Here is a 24,030-nt window from a genome sequence, read left to right on the forward strand (position 1 = left end):
GCTGCAACTATGTTTTTCCTATAGTCATGTGCTTCTGCTACAAGACACTATTGTTGATGGGTTTGGGGAGGTGGAAATTCCCTTCTCCCATGTGCTGCACAATCTGGAAGAGGAACAAGTGGAAATAGGAGGAAGTAAGTACTCAAGAGCTGAGAGCATCCTCAAAAGCTCAGATCTTCCTCCAGAGGTGACTCAGTAAAACAAGACACACTTAGAAAAATGAAAGCTGATTTTTATTTTATCATCAACAGCCATTCTTTGAACATGAACATGCATACGTATTTTTCCTACGCACACATCACAGTTTTAACGTTAGTTAATAAAGGTTAAACACACAACATACATCCTTACAAAAAAAAAGTCAAAATGCAAATGTAAAACTTTAAACAAACCAGTTTTACTAATTAAAAAAAAAACCTTTGTGTTGGGTACCATTTTGTACAACACAGTTTTAATTTAAACATTATCTTGGTTGCACATGAAAAAAGCGGCAATAGAAAAATGAAGTCATTGAGGGTTTTTAAATAGCACAAATAGGCAGTTTTGCCATGCAGAAGAAGCAATATTAAATATTAGTCTTCCCAAAAAAATCCACGTTTAAAAATATTTAGTTCAAGTCACAGAATTTTTCTCAGTAGAGATCCAAATGCAATGCATAATTAGCTGCCTTAAATGGCCATGTTGAAAGGAAAACATCCCTTCAAAGTTTATAACTTTATTCATTTTGGCACAGAAAAGAAGTCTTAAAAACAAGAACATGATTTAAAAAGGGGGAAGAGGAAAAAAGAAAGAAAAAGCAAGAATGAATGAGAGTAATTGCAATCACTAAAAAACTGTGCATCTCAGTCATTGCAGAATACTGTTATCTTTCTACAGCAGGTGCTAATTCCAGGAAACTGTTATTGCAGCATGGATTTAATTTGCTTGGAGGTAGTCTCATCATTCAAATGTTTTGTTGTGTACCTAAAAAAGTGTAAGTTCATCAACTTTAGAAAAGAATGATTATTTATATTTGTTTCCAAATGTATTATACAAAGAGGACATAAGCACATCTCCAGCATTAACTCTACATTTACTAAAGACCTTAACAGGATATTAATTTAGTTGTATCTAACTCACTGAAATAAATCTTTCTTGATATTAATAAAACAAAAGTTAGAATAAATAATATATTTGTCTTCAAGTCATCAGTCTCTTTCCTAATTAGATTCTAGAAGTCAAAAATTACATAATGACTTGTCATCCAAAAGGAAATCAGTTTAATGTTGTTTTTTATTGTACCTGTGTATGGTGTTCCAGGTAAAAAATATCCTCTATCAATGAAAATTAGCTGGTGCTAAAGAGTTACCAAATGTACTGAGAAATTAAATGCCCATGGGTAACCCAGATCTTCCTGACTCCAAGGCTAATTCTCTATCCACTTATAAGTTACAGGCAAATTACTCCTGTATTGTCACTAACTTTTCTCTCTCTCACCTCAAAAATACCCTACAAATTGTTTAAATCCTATCAGTATCAGAAATGTTTCCATGTATGAATGTTCTTTGTTCTAAACCAACCTAACAAATGAAAATTGAGGAATAACCAACAGCTAATTTAACAGTAATTATCACACAATGCTTGCTTTTTTAGAGAACTTAAAATATGATTTTCTTTTCACACATGTGGTTTAGACACATTTTTAGAAATAGGTCCACTACAGAAAGTAGAGTGTATCTGTTTACCTTGCTGTCCTTTTGGGTATATACTGAATTCCTTTTAGGCTACCTCTACATAATTTTAATTAAAAAAAAAATCAAGCACATGAACTGGAGAAGTAATAAACTATACTCAAGTGTATGTATATGCACTACTGCAATTGGACCTACAATTTAAATTGGTATAATTAACCAAGGTAAATCCTTGATCATAGTCTCTAAACACTGCAAAAATGAGCACATACAGCTAACAAGATAAGTCTTTCAGCCACAAAATTATATGGAAAAAAATTTTTAATTTTTTTTTAATTTATGGTTTAAAAATCTCTATAATTATATTTCAGAATTAGTCAAATAATGTGGCCAGTGAATCTTTAAAGGCAGAACATGTAACTTATATGAATACACTCTGATATACACAGTTGTGAATATTCTTCTAGCTATAACACATGTTCCTTTCATGTGTTATTTGTGGACATTAACTTCCATCCAGACTTTAGAGGCATCAGAGCTGTTTAGGTAAGGGACACATCCAGCGATGAATATATCCATGTAACAAGACAAGACCAATATCATTTGAAGGCAGAACATCTATTATGTTTTATTAAAGAAAATATAGTCACCTTTAATTTTAAACTTAACAGAGAAAGTTAGCAACATCATCTAGCACTGAACCTCAATACCCAATTCTAGCACTCTTCCTCCAAAATGATCTTAGACAAGTGGTTCATTCAGTTATTCCATCTAGATAATATACCATTAATTTGTTGCCTTTTCTTAATTGAATGTTTTGAATCTGAAATACTATAGGTGACAAGTACTACACAAAGACAGTGACAAATGAACATATCAGTAGGCAAATCTATTCTAGCCAGGCTTTTATTTATGCTTCTACTTTTCATGTAAATTCTAATTTCGTTTCTTTGGTTGTTTAGCCCTGAGGAAAAAAAAATAAGTTAAATACAGATTTGTAAGTTATTCTTTGCAGTGAAATGTAGCACTTTAATGGCATAACTACTTTACCTTAAAGACACAGTGAACTGACTTTTTTTTTAATTGGGACCCTAGTGTATTAAAGGACTTGAAATACTCTCTATAGTGCCTAAATCGCACCCAGATATAGACAGCCCACTAGAAAAAGAAACAACATAATAACAAAAGTCACTAAATAAAATTTGTATTATTTTTCTATTGACTTCCCAATACATAATTGGAGATAGTTCTCTAAGAACTGCACTCCAAGTGATAAAGTGAATCAAAAAGTAGTAGGAATAGCTAATACATTTTCAAGTATCTTCTTCAAATGCCTCCTACGTTAAATGGCCAATGACATTTGCTGGGAGTTTCTGACAGGCCAAAACAGCAAATAGAACAGGACTGTAGAAAAATAGCAAAGACCAAGGAAGATAAAAGACAGAAATCAATGAAAAAATGTTAATGGAGAAAATCCACTCATCATTCCATAAATTAGTATAAAACCTATCTAGATTGGTTTATAAATCATAAATGGCACCCAAACACATCATGGTGTCGCAGCAAATAGTTTAAAATTATGATCAATTTTGTATATGATGCAAATTGGTTTCTTCAATAAATCTTAAAATTTGAATTCAAAGTATTCAATCTTCAAATCAAATTAATCTACTTTATCTCAGTAGCCCTACTTTTTGCAACTTTACAGTCTGCTACCTACTCAATGACATCCTCCTTTCCATTTTCTTAATTCACTTTTTCCTAGCTAAATATCCTTAGGCAGCATTTCATTTCACCAATACAGATTGCCATCTTGTGGTGAAAAGGTGGTTTCTATGAGTTTTCTCCACAAAACTTTGAATGAATTGGCTTTATGATGCATTTAAGGTTGAAACCATGTATAATCTCACACTGAAAGATTTTTTGGTGCTAATTTTAAAATAAATTAAAATAAATTGGTTTTCTTTTCCCCCCATGGAATTAGTGCTAGGCCTAGAATCAGAAGAGCCAAGTTCAAATCTGGCCTCAAACACTTACTAGCTATGTGACCCTGAGCAAGCCATTAACTTCTGTGCAAGTTTCTTCAACTTTAAAATAGGGATAATAATAACAGCAATTACTTCATCAGTTTGTTGTGAAGACCAAATGAGATATTATTTGTAAACGTTATCATAGCACCTGGTACATAGTAGGTGCTATAAAAATGCTTATTCCCATAGGGAAGCTAGGGGGAGCAGTGGATAAAGCACTGGCCCTAGAGTCAGTTCAAATCAGACCTCAGGCACTGGATACTTACTAGCTTTGTGACCCTGGGTAAGTCACTTAACCTTGATTGCCTCCCCCCCCCAAAAAAAACCTCAAAAAAATACAAAAAAGAGACCCCATCTAACTCTTAAGATCATAAATATGCTTGAAATGGTTCAAAATATTCCATCATTTTAAGAAAACAAATCATTTATTCCATCCTGGGAAAATGCATCTAACTCAATTATATCAGTTTCAGTCTAGAAGAACATTATCATAAGGGAAATCATTTACTTCCCCTTAACTCCAAGGGCCACAAAAAACAAAGCCAAATCTTCTCCAAAAAGAAAGTAGCAACTAAAATCCAAAAATCTACCCAAAGCATTCAATGACCTATTGAATTTAGAGTATGCATACAGTGAATATTAAAACAAAGTGAATGCAATATTAAAACAAAGTGCCAAACATACATTAACTCAGTACAGAAGAAATCCCTGTGAAACCAAGTTACTACTATTATTATTATTGTAGACATTTTAAATTTTCATTATTTCCTAACCCGAATACTGAAATCCCGATTTTAGTCACACTAGTGACTTCTGCTATGTTACCAAATTGAAAAGAGAAATACCTGAGAGCATTTAGAAGGCCTTCTACACTATTAGGAGGCTGGTCCTTTAGGACTTTGATACAACCTTTCATCTAGGAAGGAAAAAAGATGGTTATTGTAAATTGGCTTTTTTTTTTTACACACAATAATTTTCAAATTATTACTACGTAATCAGAAAAAACTAGCATCACAAATACCAAACAAAATAACAATAAGACATGACTATTTTTAACACTGAAAACAATTTTCCAGTTAGATTTGACAAGAAAAATCTATCTAGCTTCACAATTCTCTTTTTGAGTCAACAAAAATAGGATCCTCAAAGAAAAGGAAGGGCAAACTCCCTGCCTTCAAGGTATTTACAAACTAGGTGGGGACAGTGCATACATCTGAAAGAAACAAACATAATATTAAGCTTTCCTTCTACCTCTGTAAGGCAGGTTAGTGCAAACATGATGATCCTTGCTCTACATATAAGAAGTTATAAGACTTGGTCAAGGCTGGCAAGTACAAGAACAGTGCTCAGGTCTCTTTCCATGACATCAAGCTGCCTAACAGTAAAAAAGCCCATATTTTTAGAATGCAAACTGAGTACATAAATATTAACAAATTCACATGTAGTCAGTAAAACTGTTGTGGGGAAAATGTGAAAAAATCAGTACACAGTGAATAAATTTTCCACCACAGACATCTCAGTTAAATTTTTCATTCTTACACCTTTTTATTTTGCAATGACCCCAAAATATTAAGGATTGTACCTGACAGAATTGTTTCCTATAGTTATTTAGCTAGGGGTTTTTTTTGAGGTTTTTTTATTTGTTTGTTTTTGTTTTTACCAAATAGCTAGAACGGTCACTGTGAATATACTTCCCTACCAGGGCAGTATTTTAAAAGAAACACACCATAACTTCATGTCCCAAAATGAAATCACTCTGTTACTGAACAAAATGAAAGAATGAAGGATTAGTTACAATCATGCAACAAATTCTGTATTTTGAATTCTGTTAAAGTCATCAAACATACAACTCTAAGAAACAAACAAAATACCAAAACCTCAAGTCTACAATTTTAAAAGAAGAAGCAAAATTCTCAGCAGCACTTATCCTTGAATATTAAGAACATCATGTATCCAGGAGACTATTACTTGAGGTTAAAAAATGAAATATAACTTACATCAATTTTTGATGTTTTGGCAAATGCTCCCACTGGATGTACATGGTCATAGAGTATGATGACACCCACCATTACTCTCAGACAGAATGATACTGTCTCTTCATTTGTAAACCTGCTTCTATACTCCCTGGAATAGCAGAAGAGATACAAGAGGATGAAGCACAAGAAAAATAAAGATTTGCATCTTAAAGTAGATGTAAATGCCTAACCTAGTCTTCTCTACCCAATCTGAAAGGTTTTGGTGACTACCAAAATAGAAGGGGAGTAGAGTCATCATTACTGTCCCAGACATACTGTTTAAAAGCACCTCACCTTCTACCACCCCACCAAGCTAGACAGTTAGCTCTGACCCTAGGCAAACTGGTGAATAGTCTGACAAGCTTAATAAAATGGCATCTCAATTACATCTATCAATTAATAATCTTAATGAAATGTACCAATTAATATCACACAAATATAGGACTTGAATTTCCATTTTAATTCATTCTGGTCCTCTCCACTCTCCACCATTATGAATATTTCTTAGAAGATTTTATTCAGCAAGGAATAAGAAAAAGAACAACAAACTTCTTGACATGCGACCCAAGCAGGTACTTGAAACACCAAAAAAATGCAGTCATGGCCTTAAAACTGAGGAGACAGCAGGAGGTGAGTTTAGTCTTCCCACCAAAGAATAAAGATTAAAAGAATGAGAAACAAAAAGTCCCTTTGATAATGAGGAGAGCCATAAGACAGTGAAAGGGAAGAAAGCATAAGAATCATGTTAGAAAATTAATTTTAAATATTTAAACTGATTAATCCACAGCAGAACCTGTAAACTTAACCATATATTATTTTTAGTTACAAAGAAATTTTGTATTTTAATTAACACTTGAGACGATTATGGTTAAATTCTTCCTCCCAAAGATATATATGCCCTCTGTAGCTTATGAAATATGGATCATAATAGTACTCTTATTACAGTGGGGGAGGAGGGGAAGACCAGCAGCTAGTCACTAGCCAATACTTACGGTGTTTCAAGCATGACTCTGCATACGCTAGCCATGGTGCTTAAACAATCTGTGGTATTTTCTATTGGTAAATTTTTATTCTGCAAAATAGTTTGGAAAATGAAGAAAAAGTCTTAAGCAAAAGATAATTCTACAAACGCTAAACTCTAAAAATATATTTAAAGGGACTTGAAAATACACAAACCAAAACCAAAACAAAACAAAACTCTTAGCAGTTTAAAACTTTTTTCAAGTTGATTCAATACTCAACAACTATGTACCAAGTGATATTATGTTCAAGACACTGTGCTGAGTACTGGGGAAGAAACACAGATAAATGATATTGGGTCTCTGATTTCAAGGAATTTATGAACTCCAACAGAAAAGGAATAATAAAAGAAAAACAAAAAACTACTAATCCAATTCAATAAATATTTATTAAGTGCCTACTATGTGAGGAACCCTGGGCAAAGCACTGGAGGAAACATAAACTCGAAATAAGACACAATTACTGCCTTCATGCAAGATGTAGTGGGATAAAATACATACGAATAATTATAATACAAAATAATACATTTTAACTGCCTGAGACAAAGTGCTTTATGAAATCTATTTAATGGGGAAAGCATGTTATTAATTTTTTTTTTGTTTTCCTTTTTTCTTTTTTTTTTGTGGAGGAAAGAAGAGAAAGGTCAGGCAGCCTTTCCTGAAGGTCACATTTCAACTGAGCTTCAGAAAATGAGTCAGCAATTAAATTACCAAAAGGACATTCTATGGAATTAGAAAAATAATAGCACAATAAGGAGGAAATTAAGTTCAAGAATATCAAGGGATATTACTCCCAAAAAAAGTGAAGGGGAGGAAAGAGAAAAGAAGAGTACCTTGGTTCAAAAAAGCAGTAATTATCAAAGCTATCTAGTATTAGATAGTTTCAGATTAGATTAGAATAAATTTAAAAAGTGAGACTTGGAGACAAAGGTACATAGCAGTCTATTGCATGATGAACACAAGAATACAAATTACTGGTAGAGAGGCAAATTGTCTGACTATCCCAGAAAAAAATTATACAAGTAAAATTATTAAATTGTTCATGTTCTTTCATTGCGACATTACACTATTGGAACTACAGCTCAAGGCAGTACACAGCAAGAAAGACCCATATGTACAAAAATATTCTTATCAATGTTTGTGGTGATTTAAAAGCTGAAAATAAAGCTTAAATTCTAAACTATTAAATGGCTGACCAAATTATGCCATATGAATGCAATGGAATATTAAGTCATACAGAATTACAAAAGAATTCAGAAAAAAATAAGGAAAGATGTATATTCAGATTGAAGAAAAGTAGAATCACAAATAATGACGACAACAACAAAGTCAACACTGAAAAGCAACAAAACTTGAATCAAATACACAATTTAGGTTTGGCACTATACCAAAGTTAAGGAAATATTCCTCCTTGTAATTAAAAAGTATTTTTTGGAATGTATACCGGGGGCTGGGGGGAGTAATCGATAAGTACCTGTTGTGTGAAAACAACATTTATCAACAGTCTTTCTCTTTTAAAGGACGGGTAGGGATTCAACATGCAAAGCTGAGAACAGACATTCCAGGCAGAAACATAGAAACTGGAAAGTAAAATATTCAGAGGACAATGAATAGTTTAATTTGGTACTCTAGAGTGTAGAACATATTGAATCACCTAATCTCTAAGGGGGAAGGGACTTCAGAAGTGACCTAGTCCAACTTGAATCTGAGAAGGCCAAATGGCACAATGACATGAATACAGAGTAATGAACCCGGAATCTTTGCACCCAAGTTCAAATCTTGGCTCTGCCAATTACTACTTGTATGACTTTGGGTAAATTATTTAGCCTCTCTGGGAATCAGTTTCTTTAACTGTAAAATGAAGTAGAATAGTGGGAGAGACTAAAAAGGGGGAAAAGGTGGCTGGACTAGATTTCTTCTAAGATCTTTGCCAGCTCCAGTTATCTAGGAGCTTGACCCTCCACAGCAGTGGGATCAAACTCAAACAGAAAACAGGGATCATTGCCCTGTACGTAAGGATCTTTGTGTGACATACATTGAATCATACATTAACATTATCTATATATCATCTCTCTGTAACATTTTATTGTATTTTATTTATTTTGTCAGATATTTCCCAATTAGATTTCCATTTGGTTTGGGTCGCACTCGGGAGTGCAGTAGGCAGTACAGCTGGCCCACTATGTGTCTGACACCTCTGCCTTACAAAGTACCTTATAAGTAGTCAGCCAGACTCTATGTGAAGACCTCCAGCAATGAGGAATCCTGGGGAAGCCCTCTTCTCTTTCTTGGGCAAGTCAAATTATTAGGAAGTATTTCCTTGCATATCAAGGTCAAAATCTGCTTTTGTACAACTTTTACCATTGGACCTCTGGCAACATTTTGTTTTACATCTCACCAATGCATCTGAAGAGATGAAGGGGAGAGAGAATTGCAGACATGGAACTCTTTGATAGACTGTAAGCTCCTTGAGGGCAGGGACTATTTATAGTCTTTGTATCCTCAGCACCCACCACAGTGGCTGCTTAATAAATTTGTATTGATTATTTAATCATTCTGACACTGAGACAAGAAGGTACAGGATTTGGCTCAAAGATGCTGGATAACTTTCTACTGTTTCTTAGCAAAAGGGTCAACAACAAATTTTAAACCACAAGGCATCCTAAACATATGAAAAGTAAACTAACTGAATAGATAATGAGTTGATTGCATTTTAGTGCTGAAGAGGTATACTGCAGAGAGACTGAATCTGGGATAGAATCTCAGTATCACCAGCTCACCAAGAAAAAGAATGGGAGACAAGGCTGATAAGGCAGGGCAATGACTAACAGACAAGAGTCAAGCTTTATATGGTAAGAATTAGGAAGCCACCAGATACAGCTATAAGAAAGATATAGTGGGTATAGAGTAAAGGCAAATAGATTTGTTAGGGCAGTCAATCAATCAGTGGTTTCCTGTACAACATGGGACTTTAGTTGGTACTTAAAGGAAGCCAGGGAAGTCAGGGCACAACTAAAAGTGTTAGGTGAATAGTACTGTACTAAACTGGAGGTAACAGAATGAGAAAGTGATTGAATTTGAGAGTTGAATAGGAACTCAGAAATCATCTTAATACAACCAACACTTTATTTCATGGATGAGAAATGTGAGAACCACAGAGGTGGAATAACTTGCACAAAATACACATGGAAGGTCTAGGAATCAGGTCTCTTGCATCCCAGAACAATACTTTTCCCACTACACCAGGAAAAAATAACGAAATACAAATTTCAGGGGTGGCGGTGGTGAATAACTACCTCACACGATACACTTACCTCTGATACAAATTTTGTTGTGGCATCACTTAAGGTTTTCAACATTGGGGTTGCCTCAGCATAAAATAAAGACATACGGTTTGCCAATTCATTATTTACTTCATTTTCTCCTTCTGCCTGTGTGAAGGAAGAAAATTATTTGATTTGACTTGTAAACTGAGAAGGAAAGAACCTCGGAACCTACCTAGTCTTAACTGAACAAGACAACCACAACTGTACAACTTTTGCTTGGAAATAACCAGTGACGGGAACTGACTAACAGGGCTCATATGGCAAGAATTCAAAATCCTTTACACTTTATCCTCTGGGTTGCACTCCTATGGAAAGCCTTTAAATTACTAATGTGCTTCCCTAAAATGTGGCTCCCAGAACTGAACATAGAACTCTTGACATGGTCTGACCACAGTAGGTTCTAATGAAACTCTCACTTCTCCAAGTTAAGAACATCAAGCCTTAATGCCACCTAAAACTGTATTAACTTTCCTGCCTGACACATTACACTACTGATTCATAATGATCTTTTAGTCCACTAAAACCCCATATCTTTTTCAGATGAATTCCTGACTCTAGCCATGTTTCCCTGGAAGCTCACTCCACCTCTGGACTATTCTACTCACTTATTACATGGTCCACTCATTTCCACAGGACTTTCTGTACTACCCATCCTCCTTCCTAGCTCCTTACTATGTTCCCCCCCCACTGTAATGATAAGTTCCTTGAGGGCAGAAATTGTCGTTCTCTACATTTTTATTTGTACTCCCAGTGCTTAGCACATTTCTAGTACATAGTAAATGTGAATAAACTGCCGAAATGCTGAAAAAATCTTGTTGATGAACTCTCTTATTTTGTACTGATGTACAACTTCATACATTTATTTCTCTTAAATTTAATCTTCTTATATTTGGCCCAATGTTCTCTAATCTGTAAAGATTCCTTCCGATCCCGACTTGGCCACCAAATACGTTACCAGCATTGTGACATCTGAACTTTGTTCAAATGAATGATAAAAGTGTTAAATAGCACAGTCAACCAAGAACTGATGCACAGAACACATCCCTCAAGAACCCATTCCAAGTTGACAACTTAGTGACTACTTTTTGAATGCGTGAGTTCCAAAACTGTCTAGCCCACATCAATCTATGCTTTTTAACAATCATATGAAACAACAAATGCTTGTTCAATAGCCTTCACTCTCTCATTTGGTGACTTCATCAGACCGCATGTCAAGCATCATTATCTCCATGCTGATGACTGCTGGATCTAAACATCCAATTTAGCATTTCTCCTGAGCTCCAATTCCATATCACCACCTACTACATCCCCAACTCAACAAATCCAGAACAGAATTCACTATTTTTCCCTCAAATATACCGCTGTTCCAAACTCTCTTATTTCTAGCACAGATACTACACTATCCTTCCAGTCTCCTAGGTTCATAACCTCACCACTACTGATTGCTTACTCTCCCTCTTACCCAACATATCCATTTAGTTACTAGATCATGTTTCCTCTAGTCTCCATGACAACACTTGCATAAGACCACACCTCTCCACTTACATGGTCACCACCCTAGTTCAGGCTCCCAGAACTTCTTATCTAGACTATCAGCCCTCTTAATTGGTCTCCTGCCTCAAATCTCCCCCCCCACTCTAATCCATAATCCATATAGTTGCCAATGTAATTTTCCCAAAACACAGGTCTAACCCTGTAACTTTCCTAATTTTAAATTTCTATGTCTCCCTATTGCTTTTAGGATCAACTCTAAGGCCCTCTTTTTTAGTTTTATAAGCCCTTTGCAACCTGGCCCTAACTTACCTTTTGTTAACAGGCAATAATGTCACCAAACTTATGTGAAAAACAGGTTTATTACAAGAGAAATGAACATGCACGCATCAAAATTCATAGAAAAGTTGGCATATTTATGACAGCAGGACAAAGGAAGGCGATACCAGGAAGGAGCATGTCATGGTAGGGGAAAAGGTTAAATAAAAGTGGGGGAAAAAACCCTCCCGAAGGAGAGGAGCAAAGCAATAGCAAAAGCTGTATTCTTTTCCCTTTGGGAACTGCTAGACCATAAAGATAGAACAGTCTGCGTAGCTACAGGGTTCCAGCTACACAAGCTAATTTCCCAGCCTTGCACAGACTGGCTGGCACCTGTCTAGACTCCCAAGGACACACAGGGAATCCAGTTTGGGATGCAAACAACAAATTATATCAGCTGGGGGTGGGGGAGAGGGGGAGGTGAGGTGTTGGTCCTTGACAAACTCAGGGCCTCCTGCATGCTTTGGAAAATATGACAACTCAAAAGGACAATTTCAGGGCACCCCTTAACAGTCCTTAACACTTCCCAGCCTTATTTTAGACTGTTTTCCTTCCTGTGACTCTAGTCTAGCCAAACTGGTCTTCTTGCAAGTTACTCATTTCCACCACTGCACTGGCTGTCTTCGATGTCTGGAATGCCCTCTTCACTTTCATCTTTTACAATCATTTGGTTCCTTCAAGACCTAGTTCAAGCACCACATTCTACATGAAACATTCTTTATCTCCCCAACTCACAGAGCCTTCTCCCTCAAAATTCACTTGTATTTATTTTGTACATTTTCTAAATGTACTCATTTACATGTATTTTATCTCCTCTGATAGAAAGTAAGCATCTTCTGGGCAGGGACTGTTTCATTTTTGCTTTTACATCTTTAGCACCTAGCAGAGTTCTTAGAACATATTAGGTACTGCTGACTGATCTTAAATTTGTACTGGACCCTCACTGCTGCTCTGGAATCCTTTATTTCTCACTTTATGTCTCCCTTTCACACTCACTACACAATAAATCTCTCTGGTTCTCTGTCTTCTCACTCCCAGTCCACATATATATGTGTATATACACATATACACACAGAGAGATACATTTACATATATACATTTCATGTATCCCTCCCCTGGTACTTCAGTAAAACATCACATCGACAGGAAAAACTGTCCCATTTTCATTTTTGCATCTAGCCTAGTTCTTTAATGGTTGTTGTCCTTTATTCTCAAAGAGGATCAAAATGACATCACAATGTTAGACTCAAGTTACAGTGTATCCTTACTCTTCTAGTTCTATAAAATGGTGTTATTTAGTTCCTATAGGTGGGGATGATTGTACATAGGGAACTAAAATGAAAACCTGGTGGCCGGCCAGAGAGAAAGTATATGCCACGTCATTTTCTAAATTAGAGCTAATGAAGGTGAACTGAAAGCCTCTAGTCTGCAAAGTCTTATTCTTCTTTAACACCACTGGTATTGTTCTTCTTCCCGTATTAATCTGTCTCAGTAAGTTCTAACACAGAAATGTTGTTATTGATCTCTCTCTACATGATTCATAACAATTTTTACCAAATAAAATGAAATAGTAGACAGTTTCTCAAAACATAAATGCTATATTAATACAAAATTGCATTATTCTTATTACTGAAGTAGTAACAAAATTTCAAATTGTGGGAGCCAAGAGGATTAGCAGATGGACTTTAGATCCTAGACACAATAGACCATATGTTTAGTGTGTCCTTCCTTCCATCACAGCTGTTGCTGCTCATAGCTACTATCACTATTAAAAGTCTTATTTTTAAAAAAAAGTCCCTCTGATGCTCTTTTCCAAGTAGGAACTTACTGGAACATTATTGATCCTCATACGACTCAGTGTTCTTCTGTAATAGCTGAAATCATTCTGTATAGCAGGATTTGTCATCTAGAATATAGAGTTACATTAATAAATATGTGACAGTATTCATACAGCAAGTGTTTACCTAATGATTAAAGTTACTGAATAACTTTACTGAGTAAAATGAGTAAAATTACTGGATAACTTGTGATGTTGTCTAAAAGCAATTTATTACATCTAAGTTCAACACCTCTCCTCCTCCAAATCTTTATACACAAAATAATATAAATTTAGACAATCTTCTAGTCAAAAATCCCTCTACTGTCCCATAATTTTACATATATTACTGAGAACCTTTGTAAAACTGATTATCTTTTGATAGCAAAATACATACGTACATAAGATCTCTCTCCCCTCCAACTGAGTAAAATTTAGAAGGATCTGAATTTGCATTAGTGATATTCCAATGGATATATTTTATGGACTTATTAAGCTTAGTATATTTAAGTCCAAATAAGCTGACTCTCTCTCAAACTGGAACTTGAGATCATTCTTTGATAGGAGGAAGACAGTCACTCTGTATGAGTAACAAACTACTAAGACAGTAGCAATTAAAAGTGTTTAGCCGGAGACTTAGGACAGGGGTCAGCAAAGTACCAGTCCAGTTATTCCAGTAACAGGGAGGAAATTTGACACAATGGCTAACAAAGCACTGGTTTTGGAGTCAACAGATAAAGTTTTGAACTCCACGTGTGCCACCTGCTCCCAGTGTGACCTTGGGCATGTCATTTAACCTTCAACTAGTTTTCAAATACAGAAAACAAATGAAGTTTGTGCTACACAACTGATAATTACATGGTACTCTAAAGTTTGCAAAATGTTTTACCTATGTTATCTCCTCGGAGCCTTCCTCCTTTTAAACTACAAGAACTGTGTAAGGTAGGTACTATAACTACCCCATCTGATAGATAAATCTTAACCTGAGACATTGTATCCACAATCTAGGATCACATAGCTAATAAATGTTGGGGGGGTCGGGAGGCAGAGATTTAAACCCGGGTATTACTGAACCCAATTCTAGAGATATTACCTACTTTATGAAACTGCCTATAAGTTATTTCACAGTTCTGAATCTATGATTCTAAGTTCATATTCAAATTACTTGATACGACAGGAAATATGTCCTAATTACTCCCCCTAAATCTAGTCTGTCACCTCTCCAATCCATGCTCCAAACAATGCCAAATTGATATTAATAAAGCATATATATCTGATCATGTCACTTTCTTGCTCTGGAAACTACAATGGCTCCTAAATGCCTTTGGAATACAATACAATTTCCTCTGACCTTTAAAGAACTTTACGATCTCGCTCCAGTCTACTGATTCAGATTTATTAAATAATATCTCTCTTCATGCACTCTATTTTCCAACCAAGATAGTTCACTTGCTGTCCCTCACAAATGACACTCCATCTCTCATCTGTGTGCCTTTCCCTCGTTACTGGAATACATTCTCTCCTCACCCCTCAACTCTCAGAATCCTTAACTTCTTTCAAGTGCCATCTCCTACATGAAGCTTATTCTGAATCCTTAAGTTGCTAATCTTTCTCTCCCCACCTCAACTTACCTCGTGTATGCGTGTGTGTGTGCTATTTACCTGTTTATGATGTTTCCCATCAACAGAACATAAGCTTTTTAAAAGCAGGAGCCATTTTGTTTTTTGTTTCTCCAGCACCTAATACAGTACTAGGCACATAGCAGGTACTTAACAAATAAATGCTTGCAAGACAAAGTTTGTAATATCACAAGGAATTTATGTTAGGCAGTGAGGTGTTACGGATAAATGACCAGCCTTGAGTCAGGAAATCTGGGTTCCAATCTGTCCTCTGAAAATACTGGCTGTATGACCCCAGTCAGGTAAATTAACTTCTCAGTGGCTATACAATATTCTAAGACAAGTTGCCAAATAGTTGCTAAGGTGCATTGGTAGAAGGAGTTTCTTCACAGGAAGCAAATGGGGTTTGTGCTACACAACTGATAATTGCATGGTACTCTAAAGTTTGCAAAATGTTTTACCTATATGAAATCTCTTAGGGATGAAAAAAATGGAAAAGCATATATATAGATACACGCATATATACACATATACACATCCATACACTCATACATTCAAGAGAAAATTAACGTCACCCCATTCTGCAAACAACAAAATATAATAAAGTTAAATAAAAAAGCTGTGTGATTTAACTTTGGTCACACATTTTCTATCAGAAGTACCACTAAGATTTTACCAATCTTGTCTTTTATTTAGGTTCACTGGGTCTGTTTACTATAATTTTGTTTACATTCAAGTCCTAGATTCATGACAAAAATGAATAAAAATATTCCCCTTAAAATTTAATTATTTGTGCAAGTTTACAGATTTTTCCCTATTAATGTAATAACTATTAATTAAACAAAACTCACAAAAAGAAAAAATTATACCTTAAGTTCATCAAATCGGAGTGTGAAATGAAGAATCTCTGCAAACTGTTTAGCAAGAGCCTGCTCTCGCTCTAGATGCTGTGTTGGAGAATACGGGGTACTTGTCAAGGCTCCCAGAAGACCTCTCAATGCTGCCTCTTAAGAAATTAAAAAATGGAAAGCTCATTGTATTTCTTTGATATTTATCAACTAAAAATATAATCAACAATAGTGTTTTAACAATCCCCCCCCCGGTTTTTAAACACATATTAGCAGTAAAGATAATAGTGTAAAAATTTTCAAAATGAGAAGTACTAATCTTATAATAAAATAAAAAATCATTGCTTTAAATCTAAAAATATTCAATCAGAAATGGAACATTTCCACATTTCAAAAATAGATGAGTTAATTTAACTTTTGAAATGCTATACATTTAATAATTCAAAGAAAATATTAATAAACATGTTGACTAAAATACATCTATATAAAGTGAAGCTTACTTCAAAGTAATTCTTCAAAAAAAACTTAAAACATGGACTTTGTGCATTTATATCCTGTGACCAAAATATTGAGAAATGTTCCTTATATAATTAGTATCTATGCAAATTGAAATAAACATGTACAAATTTTAGTTTAGATAGTAATTTGATCTCATAACCTCAAGCATTTTAAGCTTTCCAAGATAAATTCTACAAAAATATTTTCATGAGGAAGTTGTGCATATTGGTATGGAAAGATGTAGATAATAAACTTATTAGACAACAGAATGTTACCCTTTTCTTTTACTAACAAAAATTGTTTTCTTTCTACATTTAGTGTAAGGAAAAGATAGCTTTTCTTATTAACTTTTTTTTTCACTTCAGAAGTGGATTCACTCTGAAGTATTCCATGAAAGAGGAGGTCTGTTATAAATAAGTAAATTAAGTTAAAGTGTTATACTTTTAGAATATCATGTTGATAAATATCACAGCCCTTTCCTCTATGAGGACAAGTAATAAGTATCATAACACTGGTTTACCTTTACTACTACACTTACACCTTATCTAAACAAAGACCTAGAAATCAATTAACTAGATCAGAGATAAAAGGAAAATAAAGAATTTATTGTTTTTTTAACCAGACCTGTGATATACTGGGGCAGGCCATTCTGCACAAGGAATGATATTAATATAAGTGGGCACTTTCTCTGCAATTTACAGTTTAAAAAAGTTGACTGAGTACTGAGAGGTTTAAATGTTTGCCTAGAGTCACACGGCCAATATACATCAGAGGCAAGACTACAACACAGGTCTTTCTGACTCCAAGGTTAACTCTCTACAAACTACACCACATTGCCTTACTAAAGAACTTACCACCATGACTAATTCAAATCATGTGAACAAATGGCAACTGCAGAAATACAGAAGACAGAATGCTGTTATTCAGTGACTCCTACTTGGTAAAGTAATAAAATGTGGAATTATTTAGTTCATAGTGTACTGATTAATGTTTCCTATTAAGACCTACAAACTGTATCTCAAAATTTAACAGCCAGGTATATCAGTCCTTGCCCACTGGCCGGGAGATTCAGAAATATTTCCTAGGTAGGGGACAGAGCTGGTAGACAACTTCAAACATCTGTTAAAAGAATGCCCTATCCCTGCTAGAAATGTCCATTTCAAACATAGCTGCTTCCTAATCACTTTATCGACGAAGCTGAACACACTGGGATGCCTGTTAAGAGCAACATCCAGCTCTGCAATTCTTAATTCCAAATAGAAAACCTGGATCCCCATAAAGCTTAGTTTCAATGATTAACTCCGGATGCCAAGTGGAAGGCATCTAAAGGCACACTTTGTATCTGAATGGCATATAAGTCAACTTTAAAGTAGTATAATACCAACAGGAGCTTGGAAATGTCTGAAATTAGAACTTGATTATGCATAGCAATCAAAGATTTAGTAAACACAGATTTTAGGACTGAAAATACTAGAGATTACAGAAAATACTAGAGATGCAATGTGAATTAGATTCATACTTTAGGAGCAAATTATGTAAAATGACAACACTTTAAAGCTCAGGAAAATATCATTTTACTATTCTTGGTTAATAAAAACAAAAAGATAATATTTACATCCATCTCCCATCCTCACTATTATTCTATTTTTATGCAACATTTTAAAAAACTGCTCTATAGTATAAAAGACAAATAGTAATTCTCCAATCTACTGAATTGAAATAATTTTTAAAGTGGCATTTCATATTCAATGTGTAATCCATTCATTATGGCTTCTATCATTTAAAATGTGCATATGTATTAAATGTTTTATCTTTCTATTCTCTCATTTATATAGTTATTTCTTCAAAATTATATCTCTTAAATTATCCAAGAAAATAAATGATCAACTGTCTCCCAATAGAAAAGGATTTCAAAGGAAATAACTCATGGTGTCATGCTATGCATGCCATACCAGTCTACCTTTTCTGACCTTCATTAGACTAATATAATTTGATCTTGCCATAATGGAAGATGAAGTAGCAACATGTGAGAGAGGAATCAAGAAGAATTTTCTCCCCTTCCTCCACTAATCCCTGGGAGTTTCTTCGTATAAGAAAGACAACAAATGTCTCAGCTTTAGAAACCCAATTTATGGCACAATCCAGTATGCCTGGACCAATCTCAGGAATGATCTTGACATAAAATTTAGACAATCTAGAGTCATGCAAAGGCCAATTCCCACACATGGAAGAACTGTAATAATTTGGCAAAAAAAAAAAGGGTGGCATGCTATAAACCTGCCACAATAGAACTTTAGCTTGCATACAATTAAGGTTAAGGCTTGTTAGAACTAAGAATAGTGCTCCTGTGCAAATCATACATTTCTATCAAAGTGTTTCAAGAAAACTAGTAATTAAGAAAGATGGGGCTGATAAGCCTACATTATATTTAAAATTCCTTAATGTGAAAATTTAGCTGAAATCATCTACTTCAATTTTAAGAGCTCCATTTAACATCTTTAGTAACAACTATTTTCCTTATTAGGCTGCTTATATATTTACCTTATTTTCAACTTACCTAACCTCTGAGAAAATTCATAAAATTTCTTTAGTTTGCCTACTAGTGGAATAACTGCACCCCATGCCTTCTCTTGCAACTTCTCATCAGATGGATGCTGTATTGCCTTTAAAATTTAGAACAAAATTGATGAAAGTTAGATTTTTTAAAAAATACAATTGTGCAGTCTTTCTTCTAATGGAACATGCTTTATAACATTACTCTTGGAGCAACTTGAAAAACCCTATGTGTTCGCCACTCTTATTTCTCAACAGAGTTTTTTTGTTTGTGAGGTAGGCAATATGGCCCAAATTGCACAAGGGAAAATGCTTATAGATATGTTGCAAAATTTAACACTAAACTCCATCAGTACAGAATCCAATACAATTTCCTCACATCATATCACTTTCATTTTTAAAAATCTATCAATTACACTGAAAATTTCACTTGCTATTGCACTGCTACAAACAGGTTTGCAAAGTAGCACATTTTCCTTAACATAGATTTCAATAACATATCATACATAACTGCATGAGCACCTTTAATTTTATTTGTTCATCCACTTGCAATGCAAGATTTAAAGGTTCTAAGTTCTTCTAAATTGATCACAAAGTTCTTTAAACATATAGGCAATTCTCCTTTCCCCTTATTATCTGCAAGTGGATTCGTTCAAAGTTTTACATAAGATTTGCTAAGTATCATTTCAACAATTAAAAAAAAAGCTAATGGCAGAACACAATGTTTTTCCTCTGGAATGAGCTCATATGAGGCAAATAATCCTTTAGGTGTCATACTTGGTTATGAGCAAAGTTTATTTTTACTTATCAAAAGGAAATAAGTATTTCTAGAAAAAAATTTGCCGTTTTGCAAATTTATTCTTCATGCATATTTTTAAGAGGCAATTCCAACATATTAGGACTCATGGCTTGATGTTTTTAGTTGTTTTTCAGTTGTGTTCAATTCTTTGTGACTCCATTTCAGGTTTTCTTGGTAAAGATACTGGAGTGGTTTGCCATTTCCTTCTCCAGCTCATTTTTACAGATGAAGAAACTGAGACAAACAGGGTTAAGTGACTTGTCCTGGATCACATAACTAGTAAGTGTTTAAGGCTTCATCTGAATTCAGGAAAAACAGTATTTCTATGAGCAGGCCAGTACTCCAGCCACTGAACCACCTCGTTACCCAGAGCTCATACTAGATGCAGCTAATTCATACAAAAGAATAAGCACAGCAGTCTTTCCCTATCAACCCACATACTGTTGCCGAATAATATTCCTTGTACACAGTAACTAACCATGCCATAATCCTTAGCCAATCAACTCCAGAGGCTCTCTATTGCCTCTAGGATAAAATACTAAATTCCTCTACTTAGCTTTTAAAACCCTTCTCCACCTGACTCTGACCTATCTTTCTAATTCAACGAAGATCACTCTTCTGCTCTACTCCAGTCAAATCGGCCTTCTCTGTCTCTTTATCCATTTCTCTGCAATGGATAAACCCAGGTGCCTCTGCACCTCTGTCTCATAAAATTTTTCTCTTTCTTCAAGACGCAATTCAAGCACCATATTACACATGAAATCTTTCCTCATCTCCATAAGTATTCACACCTTAAATCCCAAGCTACTTTATTTTTAACTACTTTATATTAATTTGCATTTTCACTTTATATTTATTCTGAATATACTTAATAAGTACTTGTACTCTCCTATTAGAATTTAAGCTTTCAAGTAGTGATTATTTCATTCACTGCCTTTATATCCTTAGAGCCTAGCAGAGGTACCTGGCATATAGCAGGCACTTAATGTTTGTTAATTGATTGATCAATAAGAGTACTTGTGAACATAAAATGGATATCTTCTGGATTTGGACTTCTTTGTGATTCTGCTACCTAAACTGTGTATATTATTTCTGCTTGTCCTAATTCAGCCACACCAGTAGATCTTCTTTACAACCCATATTAATTCTACTTTAAAAGGTAACAAAAAAGGCAATTATTTAAATTCAACTGTTCACAATTTCAAATCACTATCTATAATAGCTCTTGAGTTTTTTCAATGCTTTAAAAGCTGCAAGTTTCTTGGATTTATATTTAACAAGATGATTCTACTAAAGTATATAATAGATAAAGAGCTTTCACAGTACATGTTCAAATGCAGCAAACAGTGTGACACTAAGAATCATTTGCATATTAAGTTTACATAATTAACAGTGGTAGACTATGCCCACATTGAAATCTAACAAAAGCCAACAATCCGATCTCATCACAAGTACTGTATTGAATAATCACTACACAGCATTCACTGTCAACCATAGTAAATTCAGGTTGATGGTCTTGCTCTTACCAACTGATTTGTACTTTGCTTTTATTGAAAAATGTTGGTGTATTTACACAGGACCTGTACTTAAAAATATCCAATAATGTTGGCTCCTGCTTTGAATCACTCAATTTGGAAAACTTGGCCTGAAATAATCCAATCTTTGCCACCTAAGTAATACAATAGGAACAAGTGGGATGTTTCTTTCACTGATTTCTCAAAACTAAAATAAGGAAATTCCTGAACACTAATATGTCTTCCCAAGGAAATTATCTTAGTATTTTTTTCCCACCAAGAATCATGTGTGGTAGAACAAAATGCTGCCTATATCAAATACCTAAGAAGGAATCTTGTGGAGGTATAATACACATACACAGCTCACAGAGTCAGAAAAAAGGATAAACATATGCTCTTAGGTATTCCCAGGCCATTCCTCTATCATTTTCCATTCAATGACCATTCTTCCTTTGGTTTATATTTGGTTATTTGAGCATTCACCCTCACTCTTATCCTAAAAGCTATATCAATGCACTATCCTAGATCTTTCTTCCAATTTTAAAATTTCTGTATTACCCGACCCAAAGTCTTCCCATCTACTCCATTTTGTCAGTATTCTTGGTGTCTTTAACCTTCACATTGACAACCTGCTACTGGCTCACACAATTCCTCAACTTCTTTAATATCAATTACTTCTACCCTCTGATTTATTTAATCTGTACATGAACATGGGGTTGGGGAGATCAGGAAAGGGCTTATGTAGAAGAAGCATCTAAGCTTTGTTTTAAGGAAGCTAGGGGGAAGTAGGGACGGAGCCAAGACGGTGGAGTAAAAGCAGTGACTTGCTTAAGCTCTCCCCAAAACCCCTCCAAATACCTATAAAAAATGGCTCTAAATAAATTCTAAAACAGCAGAACCCACCAAAAGACAGAGCAAACAAATTTCCAGCCCAAGACCACCTGGATGGTTGATCAGAAAGGTATATTATGCCAGGCTGGAAGAGGAATGCAGTTCAGCGTGGGCATGTGAGCAAAACAGGCCTCAGCAAACCTGGAGCAGGCCTCAGAGGGCTGAATCACAGGCAGCTGTGGTGGTTTCCAGAACTCTCAAGCCACAAACGCCAAAGACAACTCAGAAGGTCAGTGGGAAAAGTCTGTGTCTGTGGTGACAGAGAGAAGCGCGGGGTCCCAGCCCCAGTCCCTGTGCACAGCTGATCAGAGGGAGACTGAAGAGATCTCTCTGCTGGTGCAGGATTCTCTTGCTTTGCCTGTAAGTGGATTTGGGTCACAGTTCTACGTGGTGTTCCTGGAGTGAGGAGGAGCGCTGGCAAGGTGGAGCTTGTAGTGGTGGTGCAGAGAAAAGCCTCCTCACAGTTCCAAGATAGAAAAGAGTGTTTGTGGTCACTCATAGACCAGAGCACAGGCCAGGAAAGGAGTAAACACCTCGCCCTTGATCATAGCACCTTGGAAGAACTGAAAATTTGCAGGTCCCTAGAAGTATCTCTGAAAACAGCTGCACAAAACCCCTTGGAGCAGTACATTCTCCACACTGGAAACAGACCCCTACTTTAACAAAGAGTTTATAACTCAAGTAATTGGCTGGAATCATAAGCAAGCAGCACAAAAAGAGTCAGACTATAGAATCTTACTTTGGGGACAAAGAAGATCAAAACATACAACCAGAAGAGGACAACAAAGTCAAAGCTCCTACATCCAACACCTCCAAGAAAAATATGAATTGGTCCCAGACCATGCCAGAGTTCAAAAAGGATTTTTGAGTAGTAAGAGAAGCAGAGAGTGATGCAAAAAAAAAAAAAAATCAGGAAAAACAAGTCAACAGCTTGCTAAAGGAGACCCAAAAAAATACTGGAAACAAAAAACCCTTAAAAAATAGCCTAACCCAAATGGCAAAAGAGGTCCTAAAGCCAATGAGGAGAAGAATGCCCTAAAAAGCAAAACTGGCCAAGGAAGCTAGGGATTCTAGTACAACACAGAAGTGAGGAAGGGGTGCATTCCATACACTGGGGAATGAACACCTACCTTTGCAATGGCATGGAAACAAGAAATGAACTCTCATGTACAGGACACAGCTAATATCCAGTTTGATCAGAAGAAAACATGTAAAGGGTAATAATGTGAAATAAAATAGAAAGATGGTATGGAATCGGGAATTAGGGCTTTTTATTTTGTTGTTGTGACCCTGGAGCTTGGAATTATTAAAAAGAGCATTCGATTGACTAGATAATACTTCTTTTGAAGTATTAAGAATTTTCTTTTTTTAACCATGGGATGCTTTGCTGTCTCTAGGAAAAACAATGAAAAGGACCTTCTCACCTTGCTGTAATTATTTATCCTGTTAATTTCTTACCTTCTTCTAGGACAGTCAAACCATAACCATACGTCTCATTGAGTCTATTCTGTACTACCCTCATTTATTATCTTGTCTTCTCAATTCAGTACAAAAGATTAGGAAAATATTGGGTTTTTAACTCAAGGAAGAACTTAATAGTGATAAGATTCTGTGCTTGTGATG

At 35.2% G+C, this 24,030-nt stretch overlaps 1 protein-coding gene across 6 annotated transcripts in view; it reads right to left on the minus strand.

Annotated features, from left to right (window-relative positions):
- Nucleotides 1-211: 211 nt before the first annotated feature.
- CYRIB (CYFIP related Rac1 interactor B) overlaps nucleotides 212-24,030 on the minus strand; it is a 188,804-nt gene continuing 164,985 nt past the window's right edge. For all 6 annotated transcript variants that reach the window (XM_078153730.1, XM_020997899.2, XM_020997897.2 and 3 more), the window contains 8 exons: nucleotides 19,208-19,313; nucleotides 16,174-16,310; nucleotides 13,698-13,775; nucleotides 10,049-10,165; nucleotides 6,708-6,787; nucleotides 5,698-5,824; nucleotides 4,546-4,616; nucleotides 212-963 (listed from right to left, as the gene is read on the minus strand). In XM_078153730.1, the coding sequence (XP_078009856.1) occupies nucleotides 900-963; nucleotides 4,546-4,616; nucleotides 5,698-5,824; nucleotides 6,708-6,787; nucleotides 10,049-10,165; nucleotides 13,698-13,775; nucleotides 16,174-16,310; nucleotides 19,208-19,313 (780 nt within the window). In that variant the 3' untranslated portion in view covers nucleotides 212-899. The remainder of the gene's footprint in view (nucleotides 964-4,545; nucleotides 4,617-5,697; nucleotides 5,825-6,707; nucleotides 6,788-10,048; nucleotides 10,166-13,697; nucleotides 13,776-16,173; nucleotides 16,311-19,207; nucleotides 19,314-24,030) is intronic.

This window comes from Phascolarctos cinereus, unplaced genomic scaffold (assembly GCF_003287225.1).
Source record: "Phascolarctos cinereus isolate Bilbo 61053 unplaced genomic scaffold, phaCin_HiC Scaffold_4;HRSCAF=312, whole genome shotgun sequence".
NCBI classification, from domain to species: domain Eukaryota; kingdom Metazoa; phylum Chordata; class Mammalia; order Diprotodontia; family Phascolarctidae; genus Phascolarctos; species Phascolarctos cinereus.